Source organism: Anser brachyrhynchus (genome assembly GCF_964034855.1).
Source record: "Anser brachyrhynchus genome assembly, chromosome: 2".
In the NCBI taxonomy this organism is placed as follows: domain Eukaryota; kingdom Metazoa; phylum Chordata; class Aves; order Anseriformes; family Anatidae; genus Anser; species Anser brachyrhynchus.
Window position 1 is genome coordinate 62,064,043 of NC_137695.1, and position 16,236 is coordinate 62,080,278.

The window sequence follows — 16,236 nt, forward strand, 5'->3', positions numbered from 1 at the left end:
AAATCAAAGACCAACTAATATGTTTCTATTGTAGTTATTACCAGCAGGAGATTTACATCTCAGAGCTTCCATGAGTTCTGTGTAGTCTGACCTAAATATCCACAGCAGGTCCCCTTGCCTGGGTGCAAGGATTAGCCATTATCTCCAGTAAATAAGTTAGTGTAGCCTTTCTGTGGATAAGTATTATCACATGTGTTTAATATTAAAGATTTAAACAGTAAAAGTCATTCTGTGAACTCTTTAATAAGCAGGGACTTACATCATAACTTACTTTCTTTGGTTGAATTACTCATGCAAATTGCTGCTAAATCAGAATAAGAAGCTCACAGTATGGCTTGTGGTTTCATAAGGAGGACCTGGCAGTGTTGAAAATAAAAATCAAGTTGCTTGAAATTCTTTAAATCTAGCCAGACATGGTTGTCTTGCTTTTTATTTATTTATTTATTTATTTATTTTTTATGCCAAGCTAGTTTCCTTAATGTTGCAGTCCCAAACAAAGTTGTAGAATTGCTAATATTTTTCTAGATCTGAACTTTCAGATTCTGACCTCTGACTGACCCAGTGACACTGAACGCAGTTTAAAACTGGTGCAGTCCCTGTCAACTCAGCATCTCTTTTGTAAGGGAAAAATCTGATCTCCCACAGATATTATTTCAAATGAAATTTCAGGTGCTGGAGGACAAGTCGAGGTCCGCTTGGTTTTTCTTGCTATAACAGTTTGAGTTCATACTGCATTTACTATAAATTGAACCATATAATTGCAACCCTTAGGTTAACACCCTCTCCCCTCTCAGAGCAACAGGATAGTCCATGAGGTTTGAAACAAATTACCAGAGGAGATACTTGTGGGAAGACCTGTCACTATTTTGTGGTGATAGTTTTCTGAGGCAGTTTGTAACTCTGCAAATGTAGCTTTGCAATACTTTAATTACAAGCATCAAGTTTATTCCAGGTTGTTGGAAAACTCAGGTATTTTACCATTTAGAAAGTAGGTGGTCTATTTTAATAGATGCACTCATCAATAAGGAATATTTTATATTAATAATTAAGCATAACTGTGCTGTGAGCTGTAACTGGTATTTGTTAAGCCAAACCTAATGTCTCTGTCTCTGGCTTTTTTGGAATAAGCAGGAAAAAACTTCATCAAAGGGTTGAAATAAGGTGAACAAAGTCTGAGAGAGAACAATTGGATAATGAGAATTTGAGTTTAATTTGAAATAGTGTATGTTAACAGATGAAGATGCAAAATCCTGTTACTTGGAACATTCTGAACAGTTTGGTGATAGCTTCCTTTTAAGTAATAGTTTTCTCAAATCAAAGAAGTTCTTCGTGTCTCAAGATTCTGCATTGGCTGTATTTCTTCGCTAAACAAGGGGGGATAACAAAAGGGGGCATGGCAGTAGCTGTCATCCTTACATACAGGTGAGCTCCTAGAGACTATAAAATAGCATGAGAATACAGGAAGGGGAGGGATCTCTTTTCATTATGTGTATACACTGTTAAGTAAAGATGTCTTCTAGACCACAGGGTTAAAAATGTTTTTAATTATAAATCTGGGAGCAGCATCAGACAGTCCATTAATTCCATATCTACTATAGAGTTAACTGTGTAGTGCTGTATAATTTGAGTCCTCCAGGACCCACTTTACTCCTCTGTAAAACAGCTTGTGTTTATTATAGGGGCACCTCAGCAGACCTACCTAGGAATTGTTTCTAAAGCGCTTCAAGAAAAGCAGATATTATGCATTTAAATTGATAATGAATAATAACTCTGCTGCAGTAGTTCAGCAGAGGTGATAAAGTATTCACTGTCTTCACCAGGTAGGAAAGTAACTCTTCTCTATGTAGAAGTGCCCTATAGGCCTGTCATTGAGAATTAGGTAAGACATGAAAGGAATTTCAGGCCTGAAGCCTTCAGGCTGGTCTCTTCAACCAGATATTTCACCCTCACCCTACTCAGTGGGTGGCAAGGCTTGCAGTAAATCCTGGGAGCTAGAAAAAGAAGTAAAGGAGGCTAAGAAACATTTCCCTCCAAAACATTTGAAAACTAAGATTAGTAGGGGATTTAGAGTATGACAATACTCAAGCAACAATATGGCAGTATTAGGATATTATCTTAATCTGAAGTTGGTTGGGTGTATTTAGTTTTTTAGTTCTTTAACAACCTATCAAATTATACAGTACTGTAACTGGGAAAAATGCTTCCTGATGCTCTGAAATAGTTGCTTACCTTGATAGTTGCAGATGTTATTCAGGACACCTCTGTAAGAATCTGTCTTCTTATGACTCAGTGACTTTCCTCAGCAGTGAATTCTGCTTTGTGCAGCATCTCCAGTGATGTGGTTTTAGAAGTATGATCACAGAATCAAAAAATTCCTAGCAGGGAAATAATTCTGTTCTATGAATGTGCATATTGATATTCTTAAAGAGCATCCAAATAAGCAGTCATTCATTTGACCTTTGTACCAGCTGCTGGGAAAGCAAAGAGGAAAACTAACCGTGTGTTTGCAAGAAATTGGGTAGCATCACTTTCTTGTTTAAAACACCAACAGAAGCACAGAAATTCAAAATAGCTTGCCTAGGGTCAATGAGCAGGGCAGGGGCAGAGCTGGGAATCAAATCCAGGTCTCCTTGAAACCAGCCCACTGCATTGCCATAAAGAAACTGCCTTCAGAAGCAAGTTCTTTTCTCTTTTGACATATAAGGTCCCATATGGATTTTTTTTTTATATTGCAATTGCAAAAATAATAATGAAAGTAGTCAAGTGAGAATCTGCTGCCAGCTAATTTAAAACTGAACTCATGACTAGCATCACTGTTGGCATAAAGGGTCTGCTGTTTTATAGCATCATTAGCTCCCTTTCTGTGGCATCAAGAGATTTTAAAAGCAGTACAGCAAATAAAGTGAAATGGAAGCTAAGAGAAAAGTTTTGACACCCTAGACAAAGCAGAAAGGGAATGCCACTTAACCAAGGTAGAAGTAAAATGATGGATGTTTTTTGTTTGTTTGTTTTAGGAAAGTAAGACTTTTGCAGGATCAAATCCTGGCCCCTGCTTTTAAATCTCTATGTCTTCTATTCCTGTTCACAAAAAGATCACTTATGATCACTCAGTTGAATAAATCCAAGTATTTTTCCTCATCCTGCAGTCCTAACTAGTGAATCAGTTTACTGCAGTGGTTCTTAGTAGTCTTCAGTGCCTGAGCTTGCACTTTGGACTTCTGGAAAGAGAGGTGTGTGGCATGAAATGTGATCTCTGAACAACTTTCCCACTAGAGCAAAGAGCTTCTTTTCCCTCCCAAGGTACAGAGCAGCAATGCCTGTCAGCTTTTCCTCACTTTCAGAGTGAGTTTCTTGTCTTGTCTTTTTAAACAGCTGCAGCTTTTAGGCTGCCTTTCAGCTTTCTCAGGCACAGATCTTTTCATAGCTTTATGCATTTTCAACATGCTCACAAATCTTTTTCCTTAAGTCACTCATTATCTTTAATCAAATGGCTATTGATGACCCTTTTTGCTCAGTTTTCCCTTCGCTGAGATCAGACCAATAACAGGGCACCATAGGTGAACATGGAAATACACAAATAGAAAATAGACTGTTTGCTAAGCAGCCATCAAGTCAGCCACATTGTAAAGAAATGTAATATTTGATAGCCAGTAGCTTACTTAGAGCAGCCCATACTTTGTACGCATAAGAATTATATGGTTGATGTAGAATTATTATTATTATTTTCAATTCGCTGTTCTGGACATTTTAAAACTCTCATCCCATCGTTGATATACTTTCGCATTCATAACACGATGACCCTACAGAGGCAGTCGTAGGCTTCTAGAACACTGACATCTGCTGGTAGTTGAAAGTCACCACATTTAGATGAAAAAGGAAATGGCAATCGAATCAGGCTAGGCAAGCACTCTGAATATTAAGTCCAGCTTCCATTTTAAGATTGGTAGGGTTCTAATCACAGTAATATAATTAAAGGATGTACCTTGCATAACTATTTCTCCCCATTCTGTAAGTTGTCTGTACAATGAGTTGTCACTGTTTTCATTGCACTATCAGATCATGTGCTGCTGTTTGTAACCTTTGTGCTGAAGATCAAAATACTTCCTGACTAAAACTTATTACCTATGCACCTGTACACTGTATGAGTGCTTTAATAGCAACATTAATATTTTAAATTTTATATGTAGGAGTAAAACTGCTCCTATATTTATTACAAAATGTGGCATTCCATAAGCTGTCTGTAAAGAACAGCAGCCCTGGACAGAGCTTGTTTGATTACTGCTTCCTTCTGCTTATGTTTACTTTATTATCAGTTGTTTTTTTTTGTTTGTATTTTTAAGTAATGCCCTCAATGTCAAATATGATCCAGTAATAGTTATATTTTGTATCAGACATTATTTTAACAACATGATGCTGATGTAAAGAAAAATTGAAGCACTGCTGATGGCAAACCTCCTTTCAAAAAATATGAATCAACATAAAAAAGTTGTAAGAAATGATACATTATGTTGCTTTACGTCTTCCCATATTTGAGATAGACGGCTGGATTGAAAAAACTAGCTTTTAGCAAATTCATACATTTTTCACAATGTAATTGGAACTGTGGGTGTGGAAAAGAGTATTGAAAAGCCACATTCATCATTTATGGCCAAGGCTTTCTTGTGACTTCCAGAAAGCTGCAATAACTTAAAGAGAGCATTTTGAAAATCAGGTCAGACTGCCTAGAGGCCATATGCATGAATACTCCAACCATCACTAGCAGCCAAGATAGTTACTGACTGAGGTAGTATCAGTTCTTTCAGAAAAAGAGCTGCTTGTTAGCTAACCTTGAAATAGCACTTAGTGGGATGACTTCAGTTTAAGATGAAGCCAATTGCTCAGCAAAGACCATACATAGGTTCCTGAGCAATCTGAAATAAGAACTCTGGCAATGCAAACCTAGCTAGCTTCTGTCTGCCTCCGTCTCTCCTGCAGAAGCTTCTGTACTTGCGGGACTCAGCACAGTAAGTCAGCAGAAAATTATTTGCTCTTTTGTCAGTTTAGTTTTCTGCAAGATTGACACGCAGTAATGGAGGGAAAGGTCTGACAAGCACTGGCCTGAGCACAAGGTGAGGAACGGGACTGCAGGGATGTGCGGGCTACTGTCACTGACAATTAGAGAAGTCTAGACTGCTATGAAAACGCAGAATTTTACTTTAATGCTTTGTTCCCATTCCCACAGAGATACATTTACAACTGCTACAGATTCAATTGGGAACAGACCTTTATTCTTAATTATCTACCGTACCAGAAATGTTTGCAGATATACATTTATCTTTCACAGACAGCTCAATGTCAAAGAACCATCATTTGGTCTGTGTTAACTGTTGTACTAAAGGAAGATGAAAAAGGAAAGGCAAATCTTCACTTTCAATTACTACTATTAACTTCACACACTAGAAAGATCTATTAAAATCAGATCGCCCTTGTAGAAATAAAGTACTGTTCAGTTAAATAAGGGACTTTGTCGCACAGAAGGAACGGGAGTTAATGTGGTTTCAGACAGTTCCTCCAGGACTTCTGCTGAGTTTGGAGCAAATTATTTGTGTATTGCAATATGTTTTAATCAAACTTGTCCAGGCACTACAAAATTTGAAGGCTTAAAAAAGTGTTTTTGGAATTGTCATATATATCTTCAAAATTTGAAAGATGTATATTCAGAACATACTGACTTTGCATATTCCAAGGAAATAATACAGAGCTTTATTTGGGTTGGAGATATTTTATGAAAGAATGAACAAAGCTATAAATGATAAAAAAAAAAATGTAAAGAAGAAACCTGACAAAAGTAAGGGAAGGCAGTGGCAGCAGTAGTAAAAGACGCAGTGAAACATTGAGAGAAAGGAAGAAAGACTTTTCTTGCCCCATTGATATCTTTTCAGATAATCCACTAGGATAATAATACTCTACAAGACAAAAAGCAGCTACAAGCTTTGCTTTTTTATCTGATAGCTGTAAGAACTAGTTTCCTTTTAATATGCATCTAGCTATCAAGTTCACATGCTGCATTTAGTGACTTGGATTTAAAATTAGAGTTTAATTACAGACACTTAAGAGAATGTGAGCCAGCACAGAGCACATAGATATGAGAGAATCACAGATGTTCTGGGAGAGTGGAGGGTCTCTCGCTTGCTAACCTGAGAATTGTCCAGCCATCCTGGACATGTCATATCTACATGGAACAGAGACTGACTGAAGTAGAGCGTTTTTGCTTTTTCTAGCAGCAGTAAACTTAATCACCCACTTTATCTCATTTCCTTGTGGAATGTTCTTCAGGTATTTTTGCCCTCCTAGTTCTGGAGACTTCTTTATACCTCCATTGCCAAGTCCACCCATAGAAAAGCATCACAGCTGGCTTCTGTTTATCTACAGCTAAATAGACTGCTGAAAAGTAATTTTTCTTCTTACACGTAACAAAAAATTATGAAAAAGTTTATTTTTATTCTTCCTTCCTCTCTCCCTCCCTCCCTCCCTCCCTCCCTCCCTCCATTTCTCTCTTTCTTCCTTTCTCTCCTTCTCTCTTTCTCTCTTGCTGTGGATGTATCTTACTTATTTTGGGGGATCAATGTACATGTATATATATTTATCTCAAATTATTTATAGATGGCAGCAGTGTATTTCAGTGAAAACATTTCTGTATGTTTGTGATTATCAAATGCATTCTTCATAGTATGTTGCTGTGCTATATAGAAGTTCACGGCTCAGCATTTCTTGCAAATATGATAATGTATTTCTAGCCTTCACATGAAATCACTGGCAACACAGCAACTTTCAGAGTAATCCCCTTGTTGGAGAATGAGTGGCAGCTGCTTCGAACAGCTCTGCATCTACGCTGAATACACACACACTGTAAGGAATAGTCCAGCAATTCGTGCCACTAAGGGGTGTGAAGGGTTAACATTGAGGCCTGGGTTTAGGCGAGAAGAGAACAAAGGGATTTCTTCAGAGAAAAACTGCTGACTTTGCACAGACGTGCAGTAACTTCTCACAGCCGGCCAAGAGACCACTAGATAAGGAGGAAGAATACGAGCCTCCCTGTCCGAGCGGCCCCCGAGAAACCAACAGAGACTGATAAGCAGGTGCACCTGGGAGGACTTCGGATTCGGGAAACCAATTATAATAACCCTGCCTCTTCTAGAAGTAGTAATGAATATGTATTAGCCTAGGAGCATAAAAACCAGCCGCCTTACGTAACAGGTGTGCGTCCTGGTGGAGCAGAGACTCCCGGCGCACCCAGCGCTGTTTGCTTGCCTCTATTCATTTAATAAATTGTAAACTTTGATTGTAATCCTATTTGGGACTCAGTCATTTATAACAATTGGGGGCTCGTCCGGGATGGTCTTGGTTCCTGAATTCTGACTTGATCTAGGAGGGGCGCCCCCACCATTTGGTGGCTCCTGTTCGAGTCAGGTCGGGGCTAATGCCATCTTGAACCTGAATAAGGGCAAGCAAAGATTTAGATTTTTTTATGAGCTCCCTTTGCCGGCTGCAGCACTATATTTTGCCCGTAATTCTGCGCGCGAAGATCCGAATGAAGACGACGGAGTCGTAAGTATTTAAGGCGTATACCGTTCGGTTGGGTGGGATTCGGTTGCCTGTGTGTGTGAGAGTGTGACTGAGACGGAACGTAGTTCCGAAGCGATTGTGGAGGTCTTCTAACCGCGGTTCCAATCTCCCGCGAGGGACTTGGCCGGTGAAGGACCGAAGCGATTCCTATAGGATTCGTGGGTGGGTGATAGGTCCTAAAACCCCTGCAAGACACTCTCACTAAGGCAACCAAGGGCTGTAGGAATTGCCACAGTAAAATTCCTAGATGGGTCAGACAAAATTGAAGACCCGGGACCAGAGAAAAGGGAGCAAATTACCAGACATACCACCAGAAAGTCCATTAGGGATAATGATTAGAAATTGGAACGATAGGGGCCCCAGAAAAGGGAGAAAGTAAATTAAAAATGGTTCAGTATTGTATGACAGAATGGCCAAAGGAGCCTTTAAGACCACATGTCTTTTGGCCCGTTTTCGGATCCTTTGAAGACTGGGTTTGCCAGGCCTTAAATATACATGTTAATTCAAAGGAACCTTTTAGCCAGGAGGAAAGTGATTATGCAGGATTATGGATCAGGATCTCACGTCCTTTTCCAGCCTCAATATTTACACTAAAAGCAGACGAGAAGTTTGACGAAGAAGAGAACAAAAAAATAAAAAATAAAAAAAAAAGGAAAAAGAAAAAGATGATGAATGGGAGTCATTGGATAACCTACCACCTCTATATCCTAACAATCCACCCCCGGTGGTGCATCTTGTAATCCTGTTTTGTTCTTAAATGTTTTGACTGTGTCAAGAAGGAAGGTGGGAGCATTATCTAAGTAACAGTTTAGAAGTTTGGGTATATTCGCGGTGGTGTTCGGTCAGTTTCCCAAGTATCGGGGGAGGGGGGCTGACTGATTATCAAAGTGGTAGAACGGAGAGTAACTTCTTTGGTGGTTCGGGCCTGAGCCCTGGGAATTCGGTAAGAAGGGGGAGAGCGGATTTATTTAGGCCTCAATACCTTTTTAAACCCCCATCTTGACGGATACACAGGAGTGATTCCTTGTTTTGTGTAGGCTTACTAACAAAGTGCATGAGAAAAATTAGCATTTGGCTTGAAATTCGGTCTTATTGAAATGTAAATTTTGTGGAAAAGGTGTTATTGTTTGTCTAGAAGACAGAAGGCTGAGTGCTTCAGGTGTTTTTCCGAAGTCCTGCGGATTTATGATTGGAATGGGGCTCATTAATAATCTGAAATAGTAAAGTTTGTATGTGGAAAGAAGAGTTTAATCCCAGAGAATTGGGACATTTGGGAAGAAGATTAGGAAAAGATAGTAAAAACCTGCAATAAAAAGGTTTGCGTGGAAATTGAAACAAGGGACAGTAACTAATATAAATAAATAAAAGGGAATGGGAAATCAAGGAAAAGGGGAAAATCCAAAAAAAAAGGCGTCCTAAAAAAAAAAAAAAGCCTCCTTGGGTGCATATTGGCACATTGGAATGATATTGTTAGAAATGGGGGCACAGAAAGCAAGAGGACTTCCACTAAGTATTGCAATCAATGGTGGCCACTATATAAACTAAATGGCCACTTTATGGATCAATCGACTATAACAGTGTCTTGCAATTAATGTTTTTGAGGAGAGAAGGAAAATAGGATGAAATGTTGTATAGTGATATGTTGTTTCAGCATGTTGGAGGGAAAAGGTTTGGAATTAAGTTGGCCCCTGACTGAGCCTTTGGTGTTGGCATTAGAAAAGTACGGGCTGGAGAAAGATAAAGGAAGTGTTAAAAGGATTGTTGAAGGTGTTAAAGGTTGTGTGGCATGTAGTATTTAACAGAGCTGTTTGAAGTTGAATGAGCAGGGAAGGAGGATGTAGGAATGTTAATAGTTCCGTCTCAACCCGAGGCTGAGATCTCTAAATCGCGGGTGTGAACCCTCTGGGGCAGGGGGACCGTGATGGGTCCGAGAGAGTTGTCGTGGAAACAGAAAAGCAGCTAACTCTTGAAACAACCTGAGTTCCTGTGTGAGCTCAGATTGCCAATGGAACCGCTCAGGGAACTTTCAACGATTGCATTCCCCTGACCGACCCCCTCACTGAGACCCTAATCACCCCGGAAATTATGTAAATACTAAAATCTGGTTAAATTGGCTATTGGGAGTTGAGAATCTGTTCCAACAAGGTCCAAAAGAAACCCCTATGGAATTTATGGAATTTTTGAATTTCTGGACCAACTTTGAAATGCAATGAAAAAAAAAAATGGACCTGGCTTAAAAAAAAAAAAAAAAAAGAGAGAGAGAGGCAACTGGCTAGCCTCTTTCCAGGGCAATCAGCCCCTGATATCAGAAAGAAATTGTCTTAGGCTGCAGGACAAACTTACAACAGTCAGGAATGATGGGGACCTGGGGCATCTACCCTAGCAGGTCCACTAGTTGAAATAAAGCTAGGAAACGAAGACAGAGGCTTGAATTTTTTGTTGGTTATGGGAGCTTCTTTCTCTGTGTTAATTAGGCTGTAAATGTAATAGGAGCAACATATTCAGTGTTAAATAGTTTAAAAGGACGATTAGGAACTAAGACAACTACAATAATTGGAGCCACAGGGAAAGAGGAGGAATGGTCATTCTTACAACCCCTTGATTTGCGTTTTGGGGGTAAGGAACTAACCCATGAATTTTAGTATGTACCAGAATGCCCGATGCCACTCTTGGGACGGGATCTATTAGCCAAATTAGATGCAACAATAACCTTTGAGGATGGAGAATTAATAATGAAGGTACCTGAGTCCAAAGTAGGCCAAATCCTAATGATCAAAGATAAACCCTTTGTTAATATTCCAAGAGAAGTAGAAAATGCAGTTATAGCAACAGTACGGGAAACAGATGTACCAGGGAAGTCGAAACTGGCACAACTGGTAAAGGTGGAATTAAAGGAAGGAGCCAAACCTGTTTGAATCAAACAATATCCACTTAAGATAGAAGCTAGGCACAGGAATGGTGAAAATTATTGACAAATTTCTCAAATATCAGATTCTGGAAGAATGTAAATCGGAATACAATACTCCAATTTTTCCAGTAAAGAAGCCGAATGGCGAGTATAGATTTGTACAAGATCTTAGAGCAATAAATGAAATAACAAAGGATATTCACCCGGTAGTAGCTAATCCTTACACATTGTTAACATCTGTGAAAGGGAAATATAAATGGTTTACCGTGATAGATTTAAAGGATGCCTTCTTTTGCATACCTCTTGATAAAGATAGTAGAAAATTATTTGCCTTCAAATGGGAAAACATATTGAAGTTTTTGGACCACATATGGTAACAACCGTTTTGGAACAAAGTGGGGGGGGGCACTGGTTATCACCCAGCTGGATGATGAAATATCAGGCAATCCTAACTGAACAAGATGACATAACCTTGAAAACGACTAACCTGTTATATCCAGCAGTATTTCTAGGAACCGTTCTAGAAGAAGGACCGTTGGAACACAATTGTGTGGAAATAATCGAACATACGCCAGCCACAAAGATTTGAAGGATGTACCCCTTGAAAGGTATTCAGTGGGAATACCACACTCCGTGGCACCCACAAAGCTCAGGGAAAGTAGAAAGGATGAATCAAACAATAAAACAACAATTGGCTAAGTTAATGATCGAGACACAGCTGCCCTGGACGAAATGCTTACCATTGGCACTTTTAAACATAAGAACTAAACCACACAGTGAGACTGGTTATCATCATATGAAATGTTATATGGTATGCCTTATTCTCAAGGGATGCCCCTAGGGAACAATGTAGTTGAGGATCATAGTATCCAGAAATACATAATTACCATTGGAAGGAGATTACAGGAGATAAGAGAAATTGGGATGATGACTCAGACACCACCTTTAGGATTTGCTATTCATAAAATACAACCAGGAGACAAGGTCTTAATAAAAACCTGGAGAGAAGAATCATTGAACCCCCGATGGGAGGGACTGTACCTTGTTTTACTTACTACTGAAACAGCTGTGAGAACAGCAGAAAGGGGTTGGACCCACGCATCCAGAATAAAAGGACCAATAACTACCGAAGCCTGGAGGGTTGAGTCCACTCCTGGGGAACTGAAACTGAGACTAAAGAGGAACTGATATCCCAGCAATGAGGTTCTGCATGAATTAAGGGCACTGGATAAATAGGACAAGGCTGAAGGGAGGAAAGGGAGAAGGCAAGACCGGGGTAGGACCCTCCACTGCGGCGTGTATGGTCTACCGAGGGAGGCAACCCCTATGGGTATTGACCGCCGAGTGAGAGTGCCTCGACCGGACTTCTCCCACACCAAGATCAGTTTGTCCTGAGAAAAATAACATGAGAACCTTTTAAACCCATAATAAAATTGTGATTAGTTTTTCCAGGAGCTGGATCACCCTGAAGGGCTGAATGGTAACACAAGCTTTGAAAGCGGGCCCAACCCCATGATTGAAGGCGCTTCCCACACTCTCAAGATTGGACGGCGAAAAAGGCTTATAATATGACAGGTCGCCAAAGAGAACTGAATTGTGACTGTAAGTGGAAACCCAACGTGGGAGCTTGGAAGCGTGCATATATGAGTACAAACGGGGCAGACATTGTAACAGGACCACTCGGTAACAAGGACACTCTGTATTATCACGCCCCAAAGGGTAAAGATGGATGGGATGGTCATTTTCCAAACGGGACGTGGGCCCTAAAGAGACATTATTGGGTGTGTGGCAAACATGCTTACAAGAGGCTACCCGGAAACTGGTCGGGAATATGCTATGTGGGGTACATAAGACCCTTGTTCTTTTTATTGTCACAAACACAAGGAAATCATTTAGGAATAAGATTATATGATGACCTGAACAGAGTAAAACGATCTATTGATACTTCCTTATCCGGGGATAGTGCCCAAAAATGGGGAAAGGATGAATGGCCTCCTGAAAGAATCATACAGCATTATGGGCCAGCTACCTGGAACCCGAATGAGTTGGTGTCAGGAGCCCGAGAACCTATTTATAATTTGAACCGAACAATTAGGTCGCAAGCTATCCTCGAAGTTGTAACCAATCAAACAGCGACGACCTTGGATCTTCTGGCTGATCAATCCACTCAGATGAGGAATGCTATCTTTCAACGTAGAATGGTCTTAGACTATTTACTAGCAGAAGAAGGGGGAGTGTGTGGAAAACTGAACGATTCTAATTGTTGTTTACAAATTGATGATAATGGAAAAGTGGTTAAGCAGATAACAAAAGAAATTAAAAAGCTAGCCCACGTCCCAGTACAAACTTGGAAGGGTATGGATTGGGATTTCTTTCCATGGTTGCCCGGTGGACCATGGGTTAAAAGAATGCTATTTTTATTTTTATGTGGTGTAATGACATTATTGTTTATACCTTGTATGATACCTTGCTTTACGTTGTTGATACGGCAGATAATAAATAGCACCCAATTTGTGATGACTTTGGGAGAGAAAAGGTGATGTGTCGATAATGATGCTTAAGAAATGGACACCCCGAGAACTGACTGATGAAATCCAACTGCTACTAACAAAAGTTGAAGAAGAGACACGAATTGATGATATTGGAAAAAAAAAAAGGGAGGAATTGTAAGGAATAGTCCAGCAATTCGTGCCACTAAGGGGTGTGAAGGGTTAACATTGAGGCCTGGGTTTAGGCGAGAAGAGAACAAAGGGATTTCTTCAGAGAAAAACTGCTGACTTTGCACAGACGTGCAGTAACTTCTCACAGCCGGCCAAGAGACCACTAGATAAGGAGGAAGAATACGAGCCTCCCTGTCCGAGCGGCCCCCGAGAAACCAACAGAGACTGATAAGCAGGTGCACCTGGGAGGACTTCGGATTCGGGAAACCAATTATAATAACCCTGCCTCTTCTAGAAGTAGTAATGAATATGTATTAGCCTAGGAGCATAAAAACCAGCCGCCTTACGTAACAGGTGTGCGTCCTGGTGGAGCAGAGACTCCCGGCGCACCCAGCGCTGTTTGCTTGCCTCTATTCATTTAATAAATTGTAAACTTTGATTGTAATCCTATTTGGGACTCAGTCATTTATAACACACACACTAACTAAATATACTGAATACTAAATACACTAAATACTCTAACTGAATACGCACACACAAAAAAACATCCAGCAAGGAGCCAAAAGCTTGTGCCACAGGCTTTAACGAAGGCTGCCAAGAGCATCTCCTTCTCTCCAGTTTCAAACAGAAAATAAAAAATAATTTATTCATAACTGATCTGTAAAAAATGTACAAATGGAATAGTACTCAGAAGGTTTGACTGGGGGCAAAGTGAAAACAACCTGACTGCATCAGCAGAAAGGTTTTAATCCAGCTTCAAAAATTGCGTTTTCCTGTCAAGACTTGGAAATCAGACAACTGGGCACTATAGAAAAGTGTGTGGAACTGCTGCTGACCACCACAGGGCTTATAAACCCTATGCACTTGCCAGAACGCTGCTGGTTGGGTTTATAAACCCAGATTGGGTTTATGATTGGGTTTATAAACTAATTAGCAGCACTGTGCCAAGCGAGGCCTGCAGGCCGCCCGCGGCCGGGCGCATCGCCCTAAGGCACCCCCCCCCCGCGGGGCGGCGCCGCGCGGCAGAAGCCGTGAGGAGGGCGTTTTGTGCCTCGCCTCGCCCCGTAGCGACCGGGCCGCCGGGTTCCACGTCGGCCGCGCAGGCGCAGCAGCGCCTCCGCTCACCTGCTGCGGGGAGGGGGCCGGGAGGAGGAGGAGGGGGTGGCGGCGGGGGGAGGAAGGCCGCGCCGCGCCGCCATGTTCAAGAAGCTGAAGCAGAAGATCAGCGAGGAGCAGGCGCCGCCGCGCCGGGCCGTCCCCCTGCAGCCGCAGGGAGCTGCGGAGTGGGTGGGTTTGGCTTTATTTCTTCTTTGGGGCGGGGGGTGCCCGCTTGTGCTTCGTGCTTGGATAACTCAGTGCGTGCGTGTGCGGTGTTCCTGCGGTACTGGCCCAGCGCACCGCTCCTTTGTCCGGCTGGGGCCGTGCTTCTGGGGGTGTTCCGTCTGTGACGCGTTATCTGGCTGGTCAAGCTCAGCTTTAAACCCTCCCTTAGCTGTTACTTCGGGGGTCTGCCCAAAGAAAGTGCGTCTTTGTCAGCGGCGGCTGAGAGTGGCATGGAGCTGGCGTACGTGTGGAGCTTCCAGTGCAGCGGGAAGGGAGAGAGTTGGTTGCGATTTCTCTTCCCCCACATGCACGTCCAGCGGTTTAATATATCACAGCCTTCATTTGGCTGTCAGGGCTAACGCTGATGTTGGTGCTGACAGGTCCCATGGAACCTAACACCAGAGCTTGTGATAAGTGATACTCTCGCCTAGGCCGCTGTGCTGTGGTAGAGCAGGTCACGTAACTCAAGGGTTGACGTGAATGGGAAGGCAGAAAGAGAAAACGAGAACTGATTTTTCCTTTTGTGTGAAATAGTCTGGTTTTCTGTCACTTATTGTTACTTGCTATCGCTTCATTTGATCTCCAGTACTGTTAGGAGGAAACTGAAGTTAGATTTGTTCTTAAAAGCGAAACAGGACAATCTGCTCACTTCCTGTGTCTCATTTCAAAATAGCTTCTGTAAACAAGGAAAGAGGGAGAAGGTTTAGAGGTCTGTAAAATGCACTGGAGTCTTGCAAAGAGTGTGGAATATACTTCTGTTCCCATTCTCATAGTAGATATGTAAATAAACTGCATTCAGTATATTGGGTGCTCTATCATCACCTGACCATCAGTTGCTTCCTATCAAAACATTTTCAGCCCAAGTTTTACACACATTCAGCACTTCTTAGTTCTATGAGACTTTTATTTGCATTCTTTTCTGCTCTTCTCTTTCCTATACCCCATCGCAGGGAGGCTTTCCGTACCATACCCTCTCTGCTTTATTGATAACCCCTCTTTAGGACATAAAACTTGCCATTTGTACTCTGGCTTGCGGTGTCCTAGGCTAAATTTACCGACCTAAATAAATCCAGAGGTTAGCATCTCTCCAAGCATAACATGAAGGTGAACGCTCATTCTGAGGAGGCCTTTGTGGGCCTCCCCTTTCCGTGTGGGCTTTTAGCTAGCTGATGTCACCTCTCTGACTCTGACAGCCTGTAGTCTCCCCCTGCCTGATGAAGGACGGACACATCAGTTTGTAACTGCTGATGGGGAGAAAAAGCTGCCCCTGCAGTTCCAGGTGACTGTGTCATCTCCCCTGTTCTGCCCGCCTTCAGTTTCGGAATTGTGCCGTTCGTTACACAGGAGTAACGACTGTTCCTGCTGCCGAGCGCAGTGCCTCTGAAATGGCTCTGAAGTGTCAGGAGGTCTGAGTGCAGCGGTGACAACTGTAAAACCATTAACGGCAGAGTGAAGAGAGACCTTCATACCCCATCTAGTAGTAAAGTGCTGATGAACGCTTGGAAACCTTTTTCATTCTGTATGGTGAGGGCTAGAAGTTCCCCTGCTGTAAATGGCTGATCTTAAGTTAGAAGGTGGGCAGAAAAGGAGAGCAGGCTACTGGGGTGAGCAGGTTGTTGTCGTTGTTCAAACTGTACGGATACCTCTGGTGCAAAACTCTTCAGCAGGATGTAGAGCTGGCATGGCAAATGGTTATTCGGTACTAAGTCAGGTGTCTGACTTGAGAAGAGTCACATTCTC

At 41.7% G+C, this 16,236-nt stretch overlaps 1 protein-coding gene across 5 annotated transcripts in view; it reads left to right on the forward strand.

Moving 5' to 3' along the window:
- Positions 1 to 13,766: 13,766 nt before the first annotated feature.
- Positions 13,767 to 16,236, forward strand: part of GOLGA4 (golgin A4) — a 64,102-nt gene continuing 61,632 nt past the window's right edge. For all 5 annotated transcript variants that reach the window (XM_080580524.1, XM_080580525.1, XM_080580526.1 and 2 more), the window contains exon 1: positions 13,767 to 14,460. In XM_080580524.1, the coding sequence (XP_080436650.1) occupies positions 14,371 to 14,460 (90 nt within the window). In that variant the 5' untranslated portion in view covers positions 13,767 to 14,370. The remainder of the gene's footprint in view (positions 14,461 to 16,236) is intronic.